The sequence below is a fragment of the Eulemur rufifrons genome, chromosome 8 (genome assembly GCF_041146395.1).
Source record: "Eulemur rufifrons isolate Redbay chromosome 8, OSU_ERuf_1, whole genome shotgun sequence".
Taxonomy (NCBI): Eukaryota; Metazoa; Chordata; class Mammalia; order Primates; family Lemuridae; genus Eulemur; species Eulemur rufifrons.
Window position 1 is genome coordinate 93,893,072 of NC_090990.1, and position 25,542 is coordinate 93,918,613.

The 25,542-nt window shown below is 37.8% G+C and overlaps 1 protein-coding gene across 8 annotated transcripts in view; it reads right to left on the minus strand.

Annotated features, from left to right (window-relative positions):
- The window catches only part of UAP1 (UDP-N-acetylglucosamine pyrophosphorylase 1), a 30,013-nt gene extending 12,104 nt beyond the window's left edge, over window positions 1-17,909 (minus strand). For 3 of the 8 annotated variants that reach the window (XM_069478418.1, XM_069478415.1, XM_069478414.1), the window contains exons 1-5: window positions 17,673-17,909; window positions 12,003-12,339; window positions 6,402-6,606; window positions 4,153-4,328; window positions 2,603-2,775 (exon numbers count right to left, since the gene is read on the minus strand). In XM_069478418.1, the coding sequence (XP_069334519.1) occupies window positions 2,603-2,775; window positions 4,153-4,328; window positions 6,402-6,606; window positions 12,003-12,282 (834 nt within the window). In that variant the 5' untranslated portion in view covers window positions 12,283-12,339; window positions 17,673-17,909. The other 5 variants (XM_069478416.1, XM_069478412.1, XM_069478413.1 and 2 more) reach the window with 5 other exon arrangements.
- Between the last annotated feature and the right edge of the window lie 7,633 nt (window positions 17,910-25,542).

The following is a 25,542-nucleotide window of genomic DNA, read 5'->3' on the forward strand; positions in this document are numbered from 1 at the left end:
CAGAAAAGATATACAATATAAAATTAAGAGGTTTGTTCAATATTTCCCAAGTTAAATCCTGAAAAGCTGAATCCAAAATAACACTTTAACCTCAAAGTTACTGCAATTGCTTTACAAAATGATCCTCAATTAACAATGGTTCCTACTCTTTTAGCTTTGTACTTGGCAAACTACCTCACTCTTTGAAGTCTTTTCTCAAGGCTCTCACTCCACAAAAAATGCTTAATGCTTCAAGATAGGGGCCTATCAAAGAAGTACTGCAAAAACTTCTGCTATCACACTATGAGTCACTCTAATTTACTTGTTTTTAAATATATATTTTAATACCTTGATTTTCATATTAAAAAAAGAGGGAGGACAGATAACATAAATGTTTTGTAACATTTCTAAAGGTTTTTAATATACACCATTCTAGTCATTTTGGTTCCATCATAATACTTATTCATCCACCAAGTGACTACTACATCATATGCAGACACATGACTAAACAGTGAGTCTGCAGGAAGACTAAGTCTGGATTTATCCTAGAGAGCCCACAGGTGATGGAGAAGAGTGACTGGTTAACACTTGCATCTCTGTGTACTCACAAAAGTTAGCACGTCAGTTTAAAGATTTTTGAGCTACCACCAAAAGCATAACTAGTCTAAAAAGTATGGATATAATATGTGATATAATATCAAGACTAGGAGTTGAAAAATATGAATTCTAATCCTGGCTCTGCTAATCTGATAAAGAACCTTGAGCCTGGGACTCATGAAGTACTGGATCTCATTTGTGAGATCAAAGGGGTTGACCAGATGATCTCTGAGGTCCCTTCCAGGCTCAACATTCTCTGATCATATAAAGTTTAAATTGATTCTAAAGCTTATAGCAGTAAACTTTAAGTTTCTGTTTTAGAAAACAGAGTGACACCAAGTGGAACAAAGTCAGAAATACACTGTTATTTTTTTTAAAACTTAGTACTTATGATCCATTACACTGTTTCTATTACAGGTTAGTAGCTATTTAAAATACAGTACAAATACTTGGAGAGTATTAGACCCGATAGAGGTCTTAAATAAATGAACTAAACCAACTCCTTTTTTATTTTCAAAATTAAGAGGAGTCTTATTAGGCCTATCAGCTCAATCTCTCAAAAGTTGTACTGGTAAATTTAAGATTTCAGCTTCTAGACATCATTGCATTAGATAGATTTCTAGATTAATTTTAAGGGAAATAACATCTTTATTATAGAAAATCTCTAACCAAGGATACTGTATATATCTTATGGCAGGCCTTCTTTCTAAATCCAGAGTCTTCAAATTTATGTGAATCTAATTTGTTTCTGTCAGAAGCCTGTATGGTTATTGTGTTTGGCAGAAAGGTCTTCCTTTCACATCAAAATTATAAAATTATTCCAAATCTTCTAATACCTTTATGGTTTCACTTTTTAATATTTAACTGTGTCATCCATTTGAAACTGATTTTGGTATGAGCTTCGAGGGAGAGATCTTACTTTATCTTTAGCCAGTTATTTCATTCATTTCCTTCCCTGTTTTGAAATGCCATATTTTTATATCATGCATTCTTATATATACACAGACAAATTTGTTTCTGACTGTTCTATTTCCATTAATCTGTCATTCCATTATGGTTCCAGTACCACACTCCTAGTTACTTTGTTTACAAGTCCTTCTAATATCTGATAGATTGTCTCTAATCTCCCATCCTCCTTTATAATCATCTTTCTTTTTCAACACTTTCCTGGATATCTTTACATGTTTATTCTAAATTTTGCAATCATTTTGTCAAATGTCTCCAAAATAGTGTTATAGGGATTTCAATTGGGATTGCATTACATTTATTTGATGAGAATGGAAAACTTTACAGACTTCTAGTGAGTAATGTTTATATCAATATTTTTAAGTCTTCTAAAGTGCTTTTAAGGTCTTGCATGTTTCTTATTTTATTCCTAGCTATACCATATATTTTGTTTGCTACCATAAAGACATGCCTCCTGTATCATCTATGCAACTAAAAAATGTCGAAAAGAACAATGCCAAGGACAGATTCTTATTATATAGCACTGTAAACCTCCCTCCATCTTAATATCAGTGTATTTGCAGCCATTCATGCAGTTATTAATCTCCTTAATTGTTCTTATCCCCAACCTGCATATTTCCATCTTATTCACAAGAATATCATGAGATACCCCATCAAATGTCTTACTGAAGTTTGTATCTTCTATTTCTACCATCTTTCCCTTACCTATAACTCCAATAACTTTGTCAAAGGAAAAAAATTAGGCTACTCTGATTTAACACACTTTGATATTAATAAATCCATCCCAAGTCTAGTGATGATCATTCACTTTCTTAGGTACTTATAAATCATCCTCACATATTTTAAACTCTTACTTGTGATTGACAAGTATGCAACATTACTTCTAAAATCAAGTCTTGCCAGTTTAAGGACAAGTGGGTATGGGACAGTTTAGTTACTTTAGAGAGATGAATGGTTCCAAAATAGTCAAATCAGCCTAATAAACTTAGCTTGACTCCTGGAATAATGGATGACAGAGAAAGATCATTGAAAGCCTCACTGCAGTTGAGAAAGGCATTACCTTTGCTCCACAGTCTGCTCCCTTCTGAATGCAAAATCCAATGAACCGGGGGTCTGCCACTTTTACTAATATGTTGTCAACACAATAGACATGAATGCTCCAGATGCCTCTTTGCTCCATATCCTCCACGATGTTCTGGGCTGCAAGAGCCCGATAAAGACCACCATTCCCATCTGGAAAATAAAATAGCCCATTAGTAGCACACCAAAACCCATGACAAAGATAACCCAAAGATTGTTTAATGTTTCCAAATTGGAGTAAAGATCTCTGAAAACCACAGTTTCACATTACAGAGCCAAGAAAACTGAATATCCACAAGAAAGGAATCAGGCATCAAAAAGTTATACCACAAGATTTTGAAGGTTATTTAGCATTAAGCAACCGGGGAGTAACATTATCAATGTAAGACCAGACAACCCTGAAAACGATATTTCTTTTTGACTCAGCTCCTTTTAATAATCTACCTATACTATGAAACATAAAATTATCAGGCAATGATTTCATAACATTTCAAGTTTTATTAATGTGTATGATTCAAGTTAACTCTATATTTATAGCCCCAACAATGACAATTTCACTCATCTCAAAAATAAAAATACATAAGCATTTTATATCAAATCACTTGTTAAGAAGACAGACTGATACGAAGGTCTGTGGTGATTTAAACCAAGTAAAGCCTCTTCTTTCTGCATCTATTTTTAATTCTGCTTTAACATACTTCTATGTTCCACCTCAGCCATAAGTTAAATGATAACAAAAAATTAGACAACTTCACAAAATAGAGCCAAAAATAGTAACTCTTCCATTAATTAAAAAAATTAAGATTAAAAAAGAACTAAGATGAAATAAAAGCTTATATCTGTAGAGCACTACTGTTAATACTATTCTTTCTTTCAGCCTTTCCTCCAAGTACAGATTCACATAAATACAAATCTGTCAGTAGGTTTATTTTTATAGTTGCAATCATACTCAGGGCCACTGTATTTGATTACACAGACAGTACACTGCCCAATTCTGGTGGGTGCCTTTAATAAACTACAATGAGCATTCAATACCTGGAACTGTGCAAAGCAGTAGCCCTAATCAGATTGTGTACGCAGTTTTGTATTTTGTGTTCTCTCAATTAACCTATTAAAATGATTTCTTTGTCAATGTAATATATCCAATTATTTTAATACTATTTAAGAATTAATGCTATTTATAAACCATAATTTAGACTCTCATTTACTAAACAGCATACGGTTTCCAATTTTTCACTATAATAAATAATATAGCCATGAACATTGTTGAATATATAAAATACCGGTTAAAAAGAATGAATACCCTGAATCCTACTCAAATTGCTCCCTAGGGCAGACATCCACAAAGACTGGCACAAAAAAGTATAAAAGTATCTCCATTTCAGCAATTTTCATCTTTTTAAATCATTTCTCCAAATTACCAAAAAATATTTTTAAAATATCCAAATTGCCATATTTAAAAAAAATCAAAATTTAATGATTTATGTTATTACCATTTCTAGTCACCATTAAATAAGGATGATTACACACCTGGAGCCATAGAAACTTTGTTCTTCTCTTCCAGAATAATTTTCCCATCAAAACTCATAGCAGGCAGCATTCCTTGCTGAAAAAAGATTACATTCTCTTTTTTTAAACCAAAGTACTTGTGCTTGGTAAAGAATTCCTTTGTAGATTCCATTGTTCTGCCACTGGTCATTATATACCTTGCAAGAGAAAAGTAGATCTTCTAAGCAATAGTGGTGCTACGTGGATTGGGGCAAAATAAAGTTTTGTCTATTTCCTAAGCTAAAGAAAATCTGAGAGCACTTGCTTATTTTGACTTCCTTCATATTTTTCCTGGATAAGACACATTCATTAGCTGCTACCCAAGGGGAATTACTTCCAGTAATTTCATCAATCCTTATGTATAAAATAAATTTATTTAGCAATATTAAACATACCTCCTTCAACAGAGAACCTGTAAAGGGCTTAAGTAAACATTTTAGAACTCTGTGAAAGTGTATTCTAAGTTTAAAACTCCTAAATAAATAGGGAGAAAAGGACAACTGCAATACAGTCTAATGATCTCTTGTGGTTCTTTTCATTAAAATTTGAAATGGAATCTAGACTCTGCTAACCCTCCATTTAGAATCATAAAAGTATAATTATAGCCTCTGTTGTCACAAAAATCCAACCCATGCTAGTGGAGCAAAGGAAAAAAATTCTATCTAAAACCACAATTAGTGACTACAGTAGTTTTTGCCCTTACTAGAATGTAAACACATATCTAAGAAGGGATTTCTGTCTGGGTTACTGATTTATCCCCATCACCTAGAAGCAGGCATTCAATATTTGTTGAATGAATAAATGAATAAAGAAAACTAATTTTCCACCACAATAGATACCTAGCAGGTATCTGTCTATATAAAAAATTATCCTGGGTATTTGGAACTTTGGGTACAAAAGGTTTGGACATGATTTATAAGATGACAAAAGAGGTGGCTAAACTGCTCTGCATAAGGAAAGAACAGAAATTCTGAGTTGTAAGGCCAGGGAAGAAAGAGAAAGAAGAAAATCCAATATGGTAGTAGGAAGCCAGAGCTGTAACTGGAATGTTGGCTGCTTAGAACACAGATACTCCTCAAGAAAACCCCACAGGAAACAAGATGAAGAAAACAGTTCACAGCAGGCTAGTACTCATGTTGAGAAGAGCTAGAAAAGCTGGGAAAATTACAAAAACTGTATCTTCAAAGGCATCAGAGAGCTCCAGAGGCAACACAGAATCGGACTAAAATTCCAGAGAGGGAGAAATCTTTCAAAAGGGAGCTAAGAATGTGCAGCTGCCTTGTCCTACGGTATCTGCTGATTTGGGGTACAGGCTCATGGTGGAGAATCTGGCTTGGACCAAAGGTTGCTGCTGAGGGACAGAGAAACCAGCAGAGCTTGTGTTGATCACACGGGACTGAAAAAAAAGATTGAGGACTTGAGTGATTTCAAACATACAGGCGGTTTCCCTTCCAAAATGTGCTAACTTCCAAAACTGCTCTGGGAAAGAGATTAAAGAGCTAACCCCAAACTCCTAAAAAGCAGAGCAGAATTTCCTGTAACCTCTTGGTGCTTAGGAGACAAACACTGACCAAGGTAGAGACCCTGAGAACATAGCATACTAGTAGAGGCTGGGGACACAAGTTTGGCCCACAGCAGAGAAATCAATGCAGTTTTCATCTGGCGTGTGCATGGAAGAGGTGAGGGCTAGATAACTAGGTACTTAAGGATATGACTTTCTAGACTAAGAAAGCCCACTCAGTATCCAGAGCAGTGGCTGAAAATAGATCCATAGCACAGCATCATGACATTTCAGATACTAAAGAAGGGATCCTAAATGCTTTCAGAGAGGGGGAAAAAAAAAAGACTGGGAATCAGAATGGCATTAGATCCCTCAATAGCAATGCCAGAAACAACAGAGCAAAGCTTTCACATTTCAGAAGGAAACTGATTTTCAATCAGAAATTCTGTATCTAAATGAACTATCAATCAGTATAAAGTTTCTAGACTGAAAGAGTCTACTGTACCCAGGGTTGTTATAAAAGTTGGTGTTGAGTATATATTGCTCATTAAGTCCATAGTGGTCATCTATTAAGCTATAATATATATTACTTTTAACATATATAGTAAATTTATCTCCCAAGAAAACAGTAACAAGAAATATGTCTCCTTATGAATACAGTATATATGCATTTTGAATATTATAAAACAATATCTGTCCAGACACATTCCCACAATGAGACATATCTTACCATGGAATAATGCATTTTTTGCCATAATATTTTTCAGCTAACTGTTGTAGCTTCAGGATACGCTCTGCTTGAATCTGAAAAAGTGTCTTATGGGATGGCAAACCAACATCATACATCCCCTTGGGATATGCAACGCCAAGTCTTGTCCCCTGCCCACCAGCTAGAAGAAGAACTGCTACTTTGTTCTGCGAAATCTGGAAAAGTCCTAGAAAAGAAAACACTTGTATCACAAAACCTCTACAATTCAATACTTCAATATTAAACATATATAGGTACCAGCAAAGACTCACCCTATCTGTATAAGGTATAGAGAACATGGAATCTACATAGACTCTAGAAGACTATCTTGCTAATGAAAACATTTTATTATTAAAACAATTACATTTATATAACCCAAACAATGAATTATATACTTTAATGAATTAATAAAATATTTTTTGCTGATAATGTCAGGAGACACAAACCAAGAGATATTTATAAATGTTTTGCAAGAACTCGACTACTTATTAGATGTGGCAAGTCAAGAAAAAAGATAAAAAAAAGATACCAAAGTTTCAGGATAAATGATGATGCAATTAAATCCAGCCTATAAATCAATAATAAATAATTAATCAATGAGAATGCAAATATACTAGGCAAACTACTACCCTGTAAATGTAAAGAAAAGGAAGCTTCAGTTAGAAAAGCGGTAAAGTGTAACGGTTAAGAATCCAGGCTCTGAAGTTAGAATTTTTGATTTGAAATCCAACTCAACCGAATGAACTCAGGGGATCACCTGCAAAGGGCCTTAGAAAACTTTGTAGGCTGATGGAAATGTTCTATATCTTGATTGGGGTGATAGTTATACGGGTATATATATTTGTTAAAACATAAAGCGAGTGCATTTTATTATATGTAATTATATATTAATAAAATTTATTAAAATGCCTTTTTAAAAAAATGGGCCATCTACACCAGCTCAGAAGGATGTGAGATTCAGTCTTTTCATTACTGATTTACTTCTGTCTGGAAGCCTGTCAGTTTCCATCAGTTGAATGTTTAGTAATAAATAATAATCAAACAATGCTTGAATAAAAATGTTAGTCTTTGAACCAAAATAAATTCGAAATGGATTCAAGATCCAGACACAAACAAAATGAAACTATAAAAGCTATTTAAAGAGGCTCTCAGTTTGAATTTAAGAAATATCAAAATCTTGCCATATTCCATTTCTAAGACCTTTCTCATCACTCAAAGGTATACAGTCTCAGCACCACAGGCAAAGTAGCTTATGGGAAGAGGCTACGTGGAAACTGGGTCTCTGGCAGGAGATTCACCTCTCATACAGCTCATCAGAAAGGTCATGTTGTGTTTCCAAAAGGAAACATTTCATATGGTAAAATCTAATCCCAAGACTTTTTGGATTCAGTCTTCACACACTTTTAAGCATGACTTTATTTGGTACCAGATGTAGTTCAGCCTGCATAAGATATCACGTCAAAATTATGTGGATACCATCTCCATTTTGAGGTTTTGCTGTGGAGAATAAAAAGGAACTCTCATCTTGAAAGTTCTGAAACTATGATCATTAATAAGAATGTGAATACCAGTGGGACCCTTTCTGTAAACCTGGCTAATTTGGTGGAAAGGAATGTTAGACACTAATGCAGTTTTTTGGGTGACTTCTGTCTGAGGCAATCATTTCCTTTAAGTAGACTGCATGACAAACATAGGGTGTCCCACTGCCATTCTCACTCCACTGCCTGCAGCTTACTCCTGCTCCCAGCAGATGTAGGAGGTTACAAGAGACAGAAGAGTTTACAGTGGTTTGTCAGAAGTCAAATGCTTCCTGGATAACTTCCTGCTTGGACTAGTTCCTCCTATACATTTTAACTTGGACATGTGCCTGGAACAAGGAAGACAGCATAGGTCCTTGCAAACTAGAACGCTGTAAGAACTTTCATTTAAATTGTCAGAACTCTAGAATAAGTGGAGTGTGGTAAACAGGCTATTCAACAGTGGAAGTGAAGGAAAGCTATCCAAGACAATTAGTCAGACGAGACATTTTAAGTCTTTAACTTTTAATCACATGTTACAGCTGAAACTTATTTCCCCAAAATGTTAAGCACAAAAAGCAGACTAATCAGGGAAATCTCTGTTTGAACCGGTTTTAGATACTAAGAGATTACTGTGAATTTCATTAGGCATAATAATGGCATTGTGATTAGTAGGAAAACACCCATATATTTAGAGATGGATTTTGAACTATATGAGGGTAAAAATAAAATGATGTTTGGGATTTGGCCTACAATACTGCAGAAAAGAAAGAGGGAGAGAGAAAACAAAAGAAACAAAAATTTGATAATTTTTAATCAAGATGGCATATGTGCAGGTTCACTATACTAAATTTGACTCTAAATATTTATTTCAAAATATGCTTGGAATTTTTCCTAACAAATTCTTGAGCAGGCTACAAAACTGTACACAGACCATAATCCCAATGTGTGCATATGTGTATATGTGAAAGAAAATACTGTAAAATATTACTTGTGAGTATTTATCTCTGGATGGTGAAATGCCAAAGATTTGTATTTTTTCCTTTGTAATTTTTAGTATTTTCCAATTTCTCTAAAATAAGCGTATTACTTTTAAAAGAAAACAATCTATTAAAAATATCACTATAATAGAATTCAGAAAATGTAGAGGAGATGATGTTATGAATCCATTTCTTCTAAACACGACTACTCTATGGTTGAGAAATGCCATTACAATTAATAGGAAAATGTCTCAGAGGCAAAAATATAAAAAGGCCAAGATTGAATAGTAATTAGCTATTATAATAAAATTGGTAGATTGTTTTGTGTTCAAGCAAGTGTTTGTTTTAATAAAGAATGGTGGTTATTATTAAGCAAACATATTTTCCCAGTGTATTGTTACTAAAATGACATTCTCAAAGCTTCTAATTACTTTTCTTTTAAAATCTCAGCTTTGCAAAATAAGGATTTTCCAATTGCTCCTCTATATTCCATTTTCTACAACTGGCCAGAAAACTTTAAGAATTAAATTAAGGCAAATGTTCTCTTCAATAAGGACCACAGTGCACTTATGTATTTATGCTTCAGAAGTAAAGAATTTTCCATTCTAGGTGTTAAAAATGTCCACTATCATGTCAATAACCCCCAGATACTTTGAAATTACTCTACAACGCTTTTATTCCCCCCATCCAGAGGGGGTAAAAAACTGTCCTTGATACAATTGCCAAGATCTTCCTACTACCTGAAATATAATGCCATAATCTTTACACTTACTGCAGATACGTGTACTACTAAGAATTTACCACAGAAACTTCACTTTGTTATGAATTGTGAACACATGGTACTTTCTGGCTAAGTGAAAAGGATACAATGTCAGCACAAGTCTCCTTCTTCACCCCTACTGTGTAAGCCACAAATATTGTTCCCTTGACAGTAAGCCAAAAGGAAGTTTGCTTTGCACCTTCTTATACTATACTTGGTAATAGTTCCAGATTATAGTTTAAATGAGAGTCATAAATGTAGACTAGTTCCACACAGTGCAACAAAATGGACACAAAGAAGATTAAAATTATAGGAGACCTTGATTGTTGCTTATGTTCCCCATTACACAAGGTCAAAGACTTGACTTTCCATAAGAGTTAATACTAAGACTTCACCCCCTTAAAATCCCAAGGAGAAATACAGGCAGCTGGGATATTAGAGGGTAAGAAGAGACCTGTGTATGGCTTCTAGTTTGGAGTAGTAGCCTTTTTTCTTTCTTTCTTTTGAAACTTATTCTCATCTATATGGAGTAGTAACCTTTTTGAAACTCAGGGAAGAAGGGAAGGGTTTGTGAACCCAACATTAACAGGAGTCGTGGTATCACTAAAACTCTCCATTCACAAGCATTCATCTGGAAGTCATTCTCTCATATCTTAGAGGCAGAGCTCTATCCTAAGTTTAAAGCTAGTCAGCTGCTACCAAGCATTTCAGATCTGAAAGACACCTCCTTGAAGAACATCCAATTAGTTTCGAACTATTTTTTTTTAAATCTCCAAACCCTTTTAAACAAAACTTCATGTAAAGACCAAACACAAAACAGAAGAAAGTAGAACTGCTCTTGTAGTGGGAAGATAAATGGGTGGGAGACCTACCTGCTTAGTTACCTTCTCCCCCTCCCTACAGGAGACAGCTCCTCAGCAGTAGAACCCCCAGGGCTCTTTGGAACAGTTTGAAAATCAGTCAATTTATAAGCCTAGAGAAGGATACGAAGAGGTATACAGAAAACTGATAATGCCAGTTATGTTTCTTTTAGTTGGAGCCGAGCGCCAAAGTGTGGAAGACAAAATATTAATAAAAATAACCACAATGTGGTGCAAATATAGACTATAAGATTGTATCTATAATATTGCACATCTATAAAAGTAAATATAATACAATCAAGTACTGAGTGGTAATGTGAGCAAATAAAAACAGATTTGATGAGGTTATGGGCTATTTCTGTTATTCTGAAATTATTTCTGCAATAAAATAATGTCTTTTAAAAAAGAAAGAAAATTATTTGCTCATTCTGCTCATTCAGTTGAGGAAATGAGGCCCAGATTTGACAAGGATCATGTACAAATACTCAAGGGCCTTGACCACAATATTTAGTCAACCTTTTATTTACAGAGGAATAATAGATGATAAAAACCACAGCTCTCAACTCCACCAAAACCTACAGTTGAGCTATCTTGCTGTTCACAAAAGCACAAATTAGGATTAGTTATGAGGACAGATTTTATGATATACTTTAGAATAAAAAGCATTGGGGTAGTCAAACATTTATTGACCAATTTATAATGGCCAAACTATTCTAAATGCTACATGACATAAACAGATAACACGGACATGGGCTGCTCTTCAAGAGTTTACAATGTAATGAGAAAGACAGAGGTAAATGACTCTTATTATATGGCACAATGAAATAAAAGCATGAACAACTAATTTCAACTTGGGACATGGAAGAAAAGGTCCTGGATCAAATAATGTGTGGTGAACTTTAAAGATTGAGTGTAAGCTCCCCAAGTGGCAGAGCCACTGCACAACTCCAAGAGATGACCTTACAAGGTGTCCCAGCTAGGTAGAGAAAGGGCAAAGGCCAGACCAAGGTAAAGATAAACATTAGCAAAGGCAGAACATAATGTTCAGGAAAAAGGTGAACTATTTGGTTCAGCTAAAATGCATAGAGCAGGAGACAAGATTGGCAATACCGGCTAGGGCCAGATTAAGGCAGGTTTTCAGACTAAGCCGGCTTACGTTGAAATGTTTAACTTGTACATCAGAAAAAGAAATCTAGAAGAAGTATGGAAATTGAGGAGAGAAAGACACTGGAGACAAGACCTGAATGAGAGAAGCCTTGAATCAGACATCAGAAATGAAAAGAGAACGTAGGGAGTAACAACAGGAGATATTGCAGAGGTCTTAGCAAGATAATTTATCACTTTCTGCATGGTCACCTGGTTTAAGGTGGTATGATAATCAAAATATTAGTTACATGATCCAGCTACTTTACAATTTGAGTAGATCTCATAACAAACCTTAGAACAAATATGCACATGCTCAGTACCTTCACTTTCCCAGGCCTGAAGCTGATCTTGATCCCTGGTAGCACTGCCCAGCACCTCTCGAGGGACAGGTTCCATTCGTGCATCCACCTTCTCTTGGTGAGAGGACTGGTTAAATCCTTCAATGGCCTTTTGGAAAAAGAAGTTCAGCTCTTCAAAGTTCATGGCCTGGAGCTCTGCATAAAGTTCTACCTGTTGGGCTTCTTCAAGCTCATTCCAGAAAAGCAGGAGGTGTTCTTGTCCAGCTTTGGACAACCTGAGTTTGAGGTCATTAACATTCATAATGCTCTTATAGTCAAGCTTTATGACAATAGTGGTATAATTTATGCACCTGTAAACCTAAAAGGCAAAAGGAATTAATAGCAGGTCAAAGTCCAACCTCCAAATTCGAAGGGTTTTTTCCCTACTAGAAAATAAGTACATTTTTAAAACTTGATATTAAGGAAATTAACTTCTGTCTTTCCATCACTCAATATTTGTAAGAGACTAAACCCGTAAGACAATAATATGTACCAGTCATTGCGTTAAGTACTTCACCTTCATGGTGGTGTTTAATTTTCAACAACTCTGTGGCATAGATACTATTATTATATTATCACTACTTTACACTTGAGGAAACTGAGGCAGAGAGAGGCCAAGCAAGCTGGCCAACTGGTGGAGCTGGGATGTGAACCCAGGCAGTCTGATTCCAGGGCTAAAACTCTTTACCACACTGAGATGCCTATGTACTACTCCTCGGATCACTGAACTACCACTGAAAGAATACTTAACTGCTTCAAATTTCATCTGTTCTTCTTTTATCTCTAATGATAGAAAACAACTCTGTTATGTTAAGAATACAGCAATATTCAGTAAGTTAGAACCGCCTATAATCATGAAAAGCACATTTCATTTCAACAGCAACTTCTGCAGAGAAGCAATAAAAAACACATCCGTTATGTCTACTCACTAAGAACTTGGACCCTAGAGACAAGCAATATATAGATAATAGTGAATCAGACAATGTTTTTTACAGAGCATTCTGTGATAATATAGTAAAATGTTAAACTGCATAGTGCTAAAAAATGAGAAAATGAGGAAATATTTAATCTACCAGGCTAACAGAGAAAAATGTAAGAGGAGGCAGTCATTGTCTAGAAAGAGTTCGCAAAAGAGGCGTGATTCTAGCTGTGCATCAAGGGTTTAGCAGACTATGTAGATAAGATTAGGAAACAAGCAGAGCCTGGGGGCCATGAGAAGCAAGCAGGGGAGGGAAGGCAGCGGTAAGAAAGTTAACTTAATGTCTTATGAAGAATGATGGGAAAGGGCGTAGGGTAGGGCTAGACCACAGAGAGCCTTGAAAACTAAGAAAAAAAATTTAGGCCTGATAGAATAATAGGAAGCCAGAAATAGATTACCAAACAGGGCAGTGTCACTATGCTTTGGAGAGATGAGAGAAAGGAGCAATGGCATAGAATAGATTGTAAGAAGGGACAACTAGAAGCAGGAAAACAAGTTGAAAGACAAATGCAGGTATAAAAAACCAAAGGCCTGAAGCAAATTAGTTGCAGAGGAAATAAGAGTGAAAGGGACAGATTTGAGGGTCACTGTAAAGAATCCCTTGGATGTGAGGGATAGAGGAGGAGCAGGTCCAAAGAAATAACCCACTTCTCCTCCCAGAGGAATAGTGAAAAGCCATTATATGTGGTAGTTCAGAGCACAATTTCTAGGTTTAGCTGAGTCACTTAACTTCCCCATGCCTCAGTTTCCTTTCCTGCAAAATAAGATTAATACTACTATCTACCTCATCAGCACCATAAATATCAAACACCATTTAGCAGCTCAGGTCAAGAGAACCTACATCTGTGTGTTCCCTCAGATGATAATGACACTTAGCATTTACATATCACAGGGTGGCAGTACAACTCGAATTGCTTTATAGATACTAGTTTATTTAATCCATAAAAAAACTCTAAGATACTGGTATTGGGATTATTTTACAGAGGCAGAGAGAACATACCCAAAGCCCCAGTGTTGCTATTTCTGTTGAATGGCTGTGGGCCCACAAAAAACCTCCTCACTTCTTTATGTAAATAAGTTACTCCTAAAAATTTCCTTTTAATGTGCAAATGTATGTTAACAGATAATTTAGGAAGGAAAATTATTTAACTTTCATGTGCCATTATTAATTCATTCAACAAATATTTAGTGAGCACTTACTATTCACCAGATACTATGTGGGTGATAGTCACAAAGTGAAGAAAGTGACAACGTGCATGCGTACTTCCAGTGCAGGAGACAAAACATAAAATGTCAGGTAGTACTATGAGACAAGGCTGTGGAGAAAAATAAAGTGGGATAAGGGGCTAAAAGAGCAACAGGCGTGATGGTGGGTATTTTAGACAGGGTGGTCAGGGAGGGCCTCTGTAGAACTGACATTTGAGAATACACCTGAATGAAGAGGGGGGCAAACCAAGTCAGTATCTCAGGGAGGCACATTCTAGGTAGAGAAAGCTGCAAGGGAAGTAGTCCCAAGACAGCAATGTGCTCGGTGTGTTCAAGGAAGAGCAAGAGAGTCGATGCAGGTGGAGCCGAGTGGCTAAGGCAAATGATGACTGGAAATGAGGCAGAAGAAGCGAGCAGAGACCAGATCAAGTAGGGCCTTGTGGTCAAGGTAAGGACTGTGGGGTTTTGGAAGCCACTGGAGAATTTGGAGCAGGGGAATATTATGGTCTGATACAGGTTATAAAAGGATTGTTCTGCTGTACTGTGGGGGAAAAAAAGGACGATAATGAAGGCAAAAGTAGAAACAGGCAGGCCGGGCGTGGTGGCTCACGCCTGTAATCCTAGCACTCTGGAAGGCCGAGGCGGGTGGATCGCTTGAGGTCAGGAGTTCCAGACCAGCCTGAGCAAGAGCGAGACCCCATCTCTACTAAAAATAGAAAGAAATTATCTGGACAACTAAAAATATATATAGAAAAAATTAGTCAGGCATGGTGGCACATGCCTGTAGCCCCTGCTACTTGGGAGGCTGAGGCAGTAGGATTGCTTGAGCCCAGGAGTTTGAGGTTACTGTGAGCTAGGCTGATGCCACAGCACTCTAGTCCAGGCAACAGAAGTGAGACTCTGTCAAAAAAAAAAAAAAAAAAAAGAAAGAAAGAAAGAAAGAAACAGGCAGAAGTTAGAGAACTACTACTGTAATCTAGATGAGTGATGATGATGGCTGAGAGTGGTAGTGAAAGTGGATTCTAAAGGTGGTCCTAAATGATTAGGTAATGGATTGAATTCGTGGAGTGAGAGAGAAAGGCAGGAATCAAGCAACGATGACTCCAAATAGTGGTGTCATTCACTGAGGACGGGGAAATGCTACGACAGGGAGCAGGTTCAGGGATATGTGTAGAGAGTGGGGAGAATCAATATCGCATTTTTGGTCATGTTACGTTTAAGATGCCCATTAGACATCCAAATAGAAAAGCTGATGAAAGAGCAAAACATAGTAGTCTAGACTTAAGAGGTCATACCAGAATTAAAAATAAAACTTTCAAGGTCATCAGCATACATGACCTAGTTACAGACTGAATGTGATCCTCTAGGGAGCATACACAGATACAAAAGCAAAGAAGTCAGAAGACAGCCTTGAACACTCATTAAGGCATTAAAAGGCATTTCTATTTATATAGGTTTCAAGAGTTATGATGCTATTGTTTGTCATTTTTTAAGTCACATAAAAGGCAGTTAAGAGGAATAGATTTATATTAAATCATTTTCCAAGGAATGAGATCTTTCCTAAGAGTTCATCTATACTACTACTTTTGCCCAGATTTAAGAAAGTATATAATGGTGGGAAGATCAGCAGGGAACAGAAGAATAGGAAGTCCTAGTTGTTGGTCCCTCCCTATCGGGTCAAAGACCCTATGCATATCATTTTACCTCCCTGTGCATACACTTCCTCATGAAGGTAAGACAACCAACCTTTCTCTCATACTCTCAAGAGAGTCAAGAGTGGAGAGCACGCTGTCTACTAAAAAGCATATGCAAATATATTATAAAACTTTTCCTTAAGAGTTATTAGATACCCATCCGCCTTCAGATGCTTGAGAAAATGGATCCATGAAAATAAGAGAACACATAGGTTCAACTTTGATATCTGGGCCTAAACCACCAGTGGTCTGCAAAGGTTGACAAGATACCACGTGCTCATTTACATGTGTAATGTTCATAATATGAAAACCATACTTGAATTTTGGACAAACATAATCTATCTATGATGTTTATCTGAGGTAGATATAAGCACCTCCATGCTATAAAAATAGTACCATATTTCACATTAAACCTAGTAAGAGATGAATGTGTGTGTAATGATAAGGAGCAATGAATCGGAAAGTTAAAGATAAGGATTTTTATTTTGACAACCAAAATCTGAAAAATTGGCCCCTGAAATTATGACAAAATTTGGTATATGCCCATAGCCTTATGCAAAATTTGGTATATGACCATAGCCTAATAAGTGACAAATTTAATAATAGTTCACCATTATCAATATTAGAATTTATATACCAGTATTAAAGAAATCCAGTATTTCCCCCTCCTTTTCTGTTCTCCTCCCCACCTCTATCTGTACCGCTATACATATGCACCCCAAATGGATAAGTAAACCTCTCAGAGCTTTTGAAAATCAACCACTAACTGAATCCTATATATGCTTGGCAGCATAGCCTATGAAGTGTTTCTTAGTCCCAGCTAAGTGAGCCAACTGACTAATTGTGAAGGAAAAGACAACTGCCTTGAGTTTCCTGCAAACCCTTGGGTTCACACTCAGTGAATTTCACTTGAAAGGCCTTAAACTTTTGCACCACATAATGACACACGTGTGATCATAATCACTATTACCTGATTTCAGATTTTGTAAACCATGTACAAATAAATATAGCACAGCATCAGGCCAAACTTGATAAAATCTTCAAGAAGCCATATGTTCAGCATGTGTGCTCTCAGCCCTCCAATACCACCAACCTTTTGCTTGGCAAAATGAGGGGAAACCCAGAAATTTCAATCCTCTCTCACTCTCAGTATTAAAACAAAACAAAGTAGCAAGCAAGCAGGTTTTGTCCTACTGTCTGGTCCCCCACAAGTATCTCCTGTCCTTCTTGCCAGCACTCCCAATTCGTTTCCTCATACATTGAAGACACACCAACTCGCTCCCACCTGACAGTCCCAACGACCGCTTGTCCCCACTGAAGGCCCCCAAAACTTGGTATAACTGTCCACAAGGCTCTTGCCTGAGAACCTCAAGGTCCCTATCGCCCACCTAGGGGAGGCCCCACTCCCAACCCAACCGCCTTGACGATCCCCTCTGACTCCAGATACTGGCTCAAAGCTCCTTCCCCAACGCCACCAGTCCACCTCAGGGGGAGCCCCCATCCCATTCCCGGCCCCTTCACCCACCGGCAGCCCAACCCACACACGCTCCAGCGGGGTCGCCAAGGGCAGGGTGCGACTGCGAGGCGCACGGGTAGGGTGTGGGCGTGCAGGAGGGATCCTCTGCGCGTGCCAGGCTGCCAGCGTGTCACATACGTGAGACGCGTATCCACGTCTGCACGCGTGGTCGTGGGAGCGTGTGTGTGGCAAGACCGGGCCCTACGCCCGCCCGGATCTCAGGCCGCTGCCCTCTTACCCCACCGGGAGCCCCTCACCGTCCTCGGCAGCTGCGCCTGGCTCGGGCTCCTTCCGCACGGCCAGTCATCGGCGTACCGCACCCGCTTGGAATATATACCCTCATCCGGGAGGCCGGGGCGGTAGGGCGGGCCGGGAGCGGGGGCCGAGGGGAGCGCCAGCCCCGGCCACCCCGCCCCTCTCGCCGCTCCTAGTGGCTGCCAGCTGGGGGAGGAGCGGAAGCCAGCAGCCCAGACACGTCAGCGCCTGGAGCGCAGGCGGCCAGGCGGGCGCCGGGGCGGGGCGGGGCTTGGCGCGTCACTCATTCTCTGGCCCAATGGGGACGGCCCCGGGAGTCCTGTCAGCAGACGGCCCCGCCCCTCCAGCGCTCTAGGTCTGGGTGGGAAGGGGTGTCAGCTGCGTGCGCTTGGAGGGCAGAGGCCCGGCCCCGCTAGGGTACCGCTGGGCGGGTCCCAGGAACCTTGGGTTGTGCCGCTCTTAGTCGTCCCGTTGGCCCAGCGGCGCGGGGGACACGCCCTGTCCAGAAGCGGGCCGCGGAGTTGGGCAAGGAGCTGTGTCCTCGGTGGCGGATTTCTGAACACCCACGCGGGTGGTTGGGAAAGAGCGGCGGGTTTCTCTGCGGAGAACTCTTTGGGACGGGCCTGGCGCGCTCTCTGACCTTGGGCAAGTTATTTCATCTCGAGTTCGCCAGATGCCTGGCAGGGCCCCTAACTCGCTCTCTGGTGGGGTTTTGGATTCCAAGCGGGTGAAGCCAGGCCAGTTTCCTTTTGCACAAGCAGACACAAAAGAAAAGAGGAAATGGCAAGCAAAGGTATTAGATAACCTGAGCTAGTAATATGCGCGCCAATGAGAGTGAGCCCAAGTTCAGCTTTGCCTGTCTGTGGACTTAACCTCGCTGGGCCTCAGTACTCTGCGAGAAGATAGTGGTTGGACTGGACGACCTCCAAGGCCATTCCAGGGCCAGTATTTACTGTCCTGTTATATAACCTAATGCGGGTGTGCTTGCGCAGGTTATATATTCAGTACTACACCTTTAGAAGTTGTGTTTACATTTAAAGTTGTGTTGCATTTTGCACAGTTTTTGCAAGAAGTCCAGTATGTTAAAGTGCCAAAAATACCTAGATTTAACATAGAACCAAAGAAATTCAGGCATTTAGATGCCTTTCTTCTACTTTCTTGAGTGCAAGGGCCTTTTCATTTCTTTTATCAGTTGCAAAATCACCCACCACATCAAGTAACAGCAGCAAAACTTAAACTTAGTAAGTAATGCTGATAGATTTACATTCAGGAGATTCAATACTCTCCATCTTTCATGATCCCAGAACTTCATTCATGTATTGGAAAGCTTTATAATGTAGCAATTGGGTAAGAGCAGGGGATCTGAAGACAGAATTCCAGCTTCTTTATTGCTTGTGATCTCTGGCAAGTAAGTTAGTTCTTGTGCATCAGTTTGTTCATCTATAGAATACAAACAATAATAAAAATGCCATTAGGACTGTTGTGAGGATTAAACCAATCAATACAAATAAAGTATATAGAACAGAGTAAACACTAAATAAATTTTAGTTATTGTTGTTTGTTGAGCGCTTATTCTATGTTGAAAAATTTGAACTAGGAGACCCAGATTCAAAATCATAGTTCTAGACTTACTAGCTGTGTGACTTTGAGCAAGTCGTTAAACCTCTCTAAACTCCAATTTCCTCCTTTATACAATGAAGATAATACCTACTTCATATGAGTGTAGTAAAAATTAAGTGAGAAAGAACCTAAGATAGTGCCTGGACTATTACAGGCATTCTGTAAATCTTAGATGAATGCCTTAATAAAGAGCAAAGTCATTGTTTTAAAACTATTTAAAGAAAAAAGGTAGAAATGGAGTCCAGCACAAATGTATTGTAAAATCAAATTTTTACTTTTATCTTTATTGCTATTTTTTTTTTCTGGTTACTAGACAAAAGAAGAGCCTTAACCTCATCTTACAAGCTAAATGTCCAGCTACTTTTACACTAAAAAGTTATTTCTGCCCTTCAAAATACTTTTTATATATGTGGTCTTTATTTCCTACCCTCTGCAAGGTTTCAGTGTAATCTTAGAATATACATGTGGTCTTTTACGAGCTGATTGAAGAGAACAAGGCCAGAATGCTCACCCCACCTATGATTATTTAACATTACATTAAAAGTATCAGCTAATGCAATTAGACAAGAGAAATTATAAGAGGCTTAAGAATTAGAAAAAAAATAAATAAACCTACTTTGACTTTCAAATGACATGAGATAATACCTGGAAAACCCTAGACAGTCAATAAGACTAACAAACAATAAAAGATTTCAATAAGGTAGCAGGCTATAAAATGAGCATATAGAAATCAATAGCTTTCATATAGACAAATTATAAACACTTAGAAGATATGATGGTAGAGAAAATCCCATTTACAATAGCAACAAAGAAAATTAAGAATGTGCTAAACCTGTGTGAAAACTGTAAAACATTCCTGAAAGCCACCCAACATACTTGATCAAATGGAAAAATATCTCTTATTGATTCTTAAATTACACTCCATGTTAAATTATGAATTTATAAATTAGACAAAATTGATAGTAAAGTTCTCATGGAAAACATGCAAGAACAGCTTGGAAAACACTGAAAAAGAAATGCTGTAATAGGAAGCCTACCTACCAGATATTAAAATATTCCATGAATCCTCTATTATTAAAAAAATGTGCTGGTACGTGAATAAATAGACCAGTGGAATTGACTAGAAAGTACAAAAATGAGCCCAAGTGCATATGGAAATTTACTATATTATAAAGGTGGCATCTTAAACCACCAGAGCAAAAAAAAAAGGACAATAATAAATAAATGGGACACCTGCATAGCCACTTGAGAAGAGATAATACCCAATCCATACTTCATATCATTTATAAGAATAAACTCCAAATAGATCAGAGATCTAAGTGTAAAATACGAAATCATAGAAGTACTAGAAGAAAACATGGAATACTATACAGCTGACAAAAAGAAAAAGAATGAGACTAATATGAACTGATACAGAGTGACTTTGAGGATGTATTGTTACATGAACAAAAAAAGCAAGGTGCAAAAGAGCATACATAAATGAAAGAAGGAAAAATAAGAAAAATATACATCCATCTGCTTATTTACAAAAAAACCCAAAACACCAGTGTGATTAGTTACCTGGGGGCGGGGAGGGGGGGTATGAATCAAGTGGAAGGAGGGAGGGGGTGTGGTATGTCTCTAAATATAACTCTCTGTATAGTTTTATTTTTGGAACAATGTTAATGTTTTACATATTATTCAAAAAGTGAAATAAAATGAACAAGTGGGGCGGGGGTCAAACCCTGAAATAAAAAACAAACAAAAATAAATCAACCTAACAGTATCTTAAATAGCATGACTTCTCTGAAGGGGACCCCAAGGAACTAACTCAAGTAACTTTTGAACACAGTATTTTTTTAAAAAATTTATTGAAATTGGCTTATAATAAGCTATAGATATTTGAAGTGAATAATTTAATGATTTTTGACATACGAATATATCCATGAGTGCAGTGTGTTAACCATAGACTCTGAATTTAAAGACAAAAAGAACTGTAAACAAATATTAAACTCTAGTTAGTAATTTTCACAGTGATATGGGTTAGCAATTCTGGAACTATTTTGCATGTGTTGTGGATGTCAGTAAATGACTAAATATATGGAGGATAATGGGATACTATTCTTTTACTATTACAGAAGAAAATTACAAATATGGAAAGGGAAAGAGACTAGAATTAATTCCTTAGTGCCAGATTGGAGTTGAATTTATCAGTATTAACTCATGGTTTTTGATCTAAATACAGAAACAGATACAGATATGTGTGTATATATGATAGAAATGTACATATAAAAATTTAGCTGGCAGCAGTGGCTCATGCCTGTAATCCTAGCACTTTGGGAGGCTGAGGTGGGAGGATCACTTTAGGACGGATGTTCAAGACCAGCCTGGGCAACATTGGGAGACTCCATCTCTACAAAAAATAATTTAAAAAATTAGCCAGAGGCAGTGATGCATGTCTGTAGTCCTAGCTACTCAGGAGGCTGAGGCAGGAGGACCCCTTGAACCTAGGAGTTCAAGGCTGCAGTGAGCTATGATCACACCATTGCATTCCAGCTTGAGCAGACAGAGTGAGACCCTGTCTCTGAAAAAAAAAATGTATATATATACATGTTTAGAGATGTATGTGTACATTGTACATACATACTTCTCAGTTGTATTTCCTAAGAGGGGCTAGAAATGAGCACTCCTAGCAATTGCAATGAGCATACCTATCACCCAGATCTAGTTTCTAAATATCATTACCCTCTAAAAGGAAATAGTGCTACTTGAGAAATGTGTGATTCCAGAGCTGGACAGGAAAAGTCCAGGTAGGTCAGAAACTTCTCGTAGTGTAAGAAAGTACCCCCAAACTAATGGGGGCATGTAAAATTGAAACAGAAACCATCTTTAAGCCAATAAAACAATTTGAGCATCAAAGCTAAAACATTATAGGCCGGGCGTGGTGGCTCACGCCTGTAATCCTAGCACTCTGGAAGGCCGAGGCGGGTGGATCGCTCGAAGTCAGGAGTTCGAGACCAGCCTGAGCAAGAGTGAAACCCTGTCTCTACTAAAAATAGAAAGAAATGATCTAGCCAACTAAAAATATATATAGAAAAAAAAAATTGGCCGGGCATGGTGGCACATGCCTGTAGTCCCAGCTACTCGGGAGGCTGAGGCAGTAGGATCGCTTGAGCCCAGGAGTTTGAGGTTGTTGTGAGCGAGGCTGACACCACGGCACTCACTCTAGCCTGGGCAACAGAGCAAGACTCTGTCTCAAAAAAAAAAAAGAAAAAAACATTATAAAAATGATTTATTACCCATTGAATAAAATAAGAGTTCATAGGGCACACTGATATAGATAAATAAACAAATAAATGACAGAGAAGGGAAAGCACTTCCTTTCAGCAGAGCACCAACTAATAAATGTAGAAGAAATGATGCAGTTAGAAATCATTATAGTACTATTATAGATTCAGACAAGAATCATCAATGGGTGCTAAAAACCAGTGAGTGGAACTGGAGTTATGGACAGGATATTTGCAGTTTTAAAGTATCTTCCCACAAATTATTTATTAATTACAAAGGGAAAATATTAATTTGCCAGAGGAGAAACCTGATGGACATCATCTTAACCAAATGAGCAAAGTTAACATCATCGGTGATGGGAGAAGCTGACTTCATGTGCTTCTTGATCTGATTCCCTGAGGATACAATATCCTTCTTTGCCCAAAAATGCATATCCTCAATCTAATCATAAGAAAAATTAGACAAACTGAGACTGCAGATTTGTTAAAATAACTGGTTTACTCTTCAAAAACGTCCAAGTCATGAAAGACAAATAAAGGCTGAAAAACTGACCCATATTAAAGGAGACTAAAAATACATGCCAATGTGATTCTAGATTGTATCCTACAATTAGAAAAAAGACATAGCCATAAAGGACATTATTGGAATAATTAACAAAATTCAAATATGGATTTTGGACTAGATAATAGCATTGTACTAATGTTAGATTTTCTTATTTTGATCATTGTGCTGTGATTATGTAAATGAATGTGTTCTTAGGAAACATACACTACAATATTTAGGGGTAAAGACGTATCACGCCTGCAATTTATTCTTAAATAGTTCAGAAAGAAATATATGTGCATGCACATGGTGGAGAGGAAGAAATTTGGGAGGTACAGTAAATAATAATAAAGCAAATGGAGGAAAATGCTAACAATTAGTGAATTTGGGTAAAGGGTATATAGAACTTCATTGTATTGTTCTGCAAGTTCTCTGTAAAATTGAAATTATATAAAAATTGTAAAATACAAAAGATTAAAATACACCTAATGGTAGAATTCTTCATTGTCAGTCCAAACACAAAAGAAAAGCTTTTTTGATAAATTTCAGATTAATATGGGTGCACAAATGCTTCAGTTACATAAATTGCCTTTGTACCACCGAGTCAGAGCTACAAGCGTGCCCATCCCCCAGACAGCATGCACCACACCCATTAGAAAATCTTTAACCCACTGAGCACACACCTCTGGAGGAAAAGGATTGAAGAAGGGTGTGATAGTCAGTGTAGTTTGCCTGCCCTGTGCTACATGCCCTCTGGCGTCCACTCAGAATGCCACACCACTTGAGAAGCTGTAAATGCCACCAGCAGTGCTGTTTATGGTGGCATCTGTGCGTCCTTTGGACAGGAATAATGATTAAGTGTTTTTCTCTGAGTCTCAACTTTCCAGTTGGAAACAGTGAGGCTTAGATGAAGAGTATAAGAACTTGTACACGGTGAAGATTGCCTGGAATCCCTCTGTGTTTATATGTGGATGTCCCTGAGACCAAACTATTCTCTTAAGAGCAAACAGGCATATTTTCAGCATTCAATAAAGAACAAATTGATGTTTGTTCAAAATCTGTTTATTGGGTTATTCTGTGCTAGACCTTGTAACAGACACCATGGGGAATCAAGAGTCTGTGTCCTCAAGGAATTTATAGGGCAACAATAGAGATAGAAGAGATGTTCCTTTTTCAAGATAAAGAGCAGTAAGTGCCATAGTGAATGCACAAATAAAGGATTTAGGATCTCAGAGGAGGGAGAGACTAGAGGAATGAAGTTTCCCAAAAGGATAGCCCAATAGGGTTTGGGAAAGAGGTGGGAGGTGAGGGACAGCCTTGCTCCTTATAGGAGGCTGCCCTTTGATACTCAGCCTGGTGACGGAGGCCTTTACATGTTTTCCCACTGGCAACACCATCACCTTTTCTAATTCCTGCTGCCTTCTTAATAAAAAAGGACCAAGGAATCTGTACTCAGGTAAAGAACTTAGGAAGTGAGATATCTACCTAGGGGTTGCTATTAAATAAGATGTGAAATTTGAAGCAACAAAAAGGGAATATTTACCAAAAGGTATGTATTTTCAGTAGTATGTTATGATCTCAGCTTGATTTTTAAAAAGATAAATGGATAATACTTTCATCTATTAGACAGCTAGATGATAAATGATAGATAGATAGAAAGAAAGAAAGAATGGGTAGATAGAAGCTGTGAAACCTAGAAAAAAGTCACCTAAATTCCCTGAACTTCAGTTTTCTCATCTACAAAACTAAGGTAATAATACATTCCACAAAGTTGGAAAGAGAATTGAAAGAGAAAATGTGTAGCACACAGTAGCTATTCAATAAATGTTAGGTGAACAAATGAAAGACAGAAGAAAAGAAAGATGAAAGAGAAAGAGAGAAAAGAAGTGAAATGGAATAGTCCTCCATTAAAAATACAGAATCATCAGCTCTCTGGGAGGGCGAGGGGGGAGGATCACTTGAGCTCAGGAATTCAAGACCAGCCTGAGCAAGAGTGAGACCCCGTCTCTAAAAAAAAAATAGAAAAATTAGCCAGGTGCAGTGGCGGGGCCCTATACTTCCAGCTACTTGGGAGGCTAAGGCAAGAGGATCACTTGAGCCCAGGAGTTTGAGGTTGCAGTGAGCTATGATGACGCCACTGCTCTCTAGCCAGGGTGACAAAGCAAGACCCTGTGTCAAAAATTCAGAAAGACATACAACAGTATGTTTTTTCTTTTAAGAACAATGGAATTATGGTGATTTTTATATTCTTTTGGATGCTCTTTGAGAAGTATTTTCCAAATTTGCTACAGTGGAAATTATTTTATAATTTGGATAATATATAATTTTTAATTTCAGAAAAGAAGGTATGTTAACAACTAGAAGAGCTGCTTGCTTCTTTTTCCCTGCTATTGTGCCAGACATGTGCCAGTCTGTCCATACTCCCTTGCACATCCAGTGATG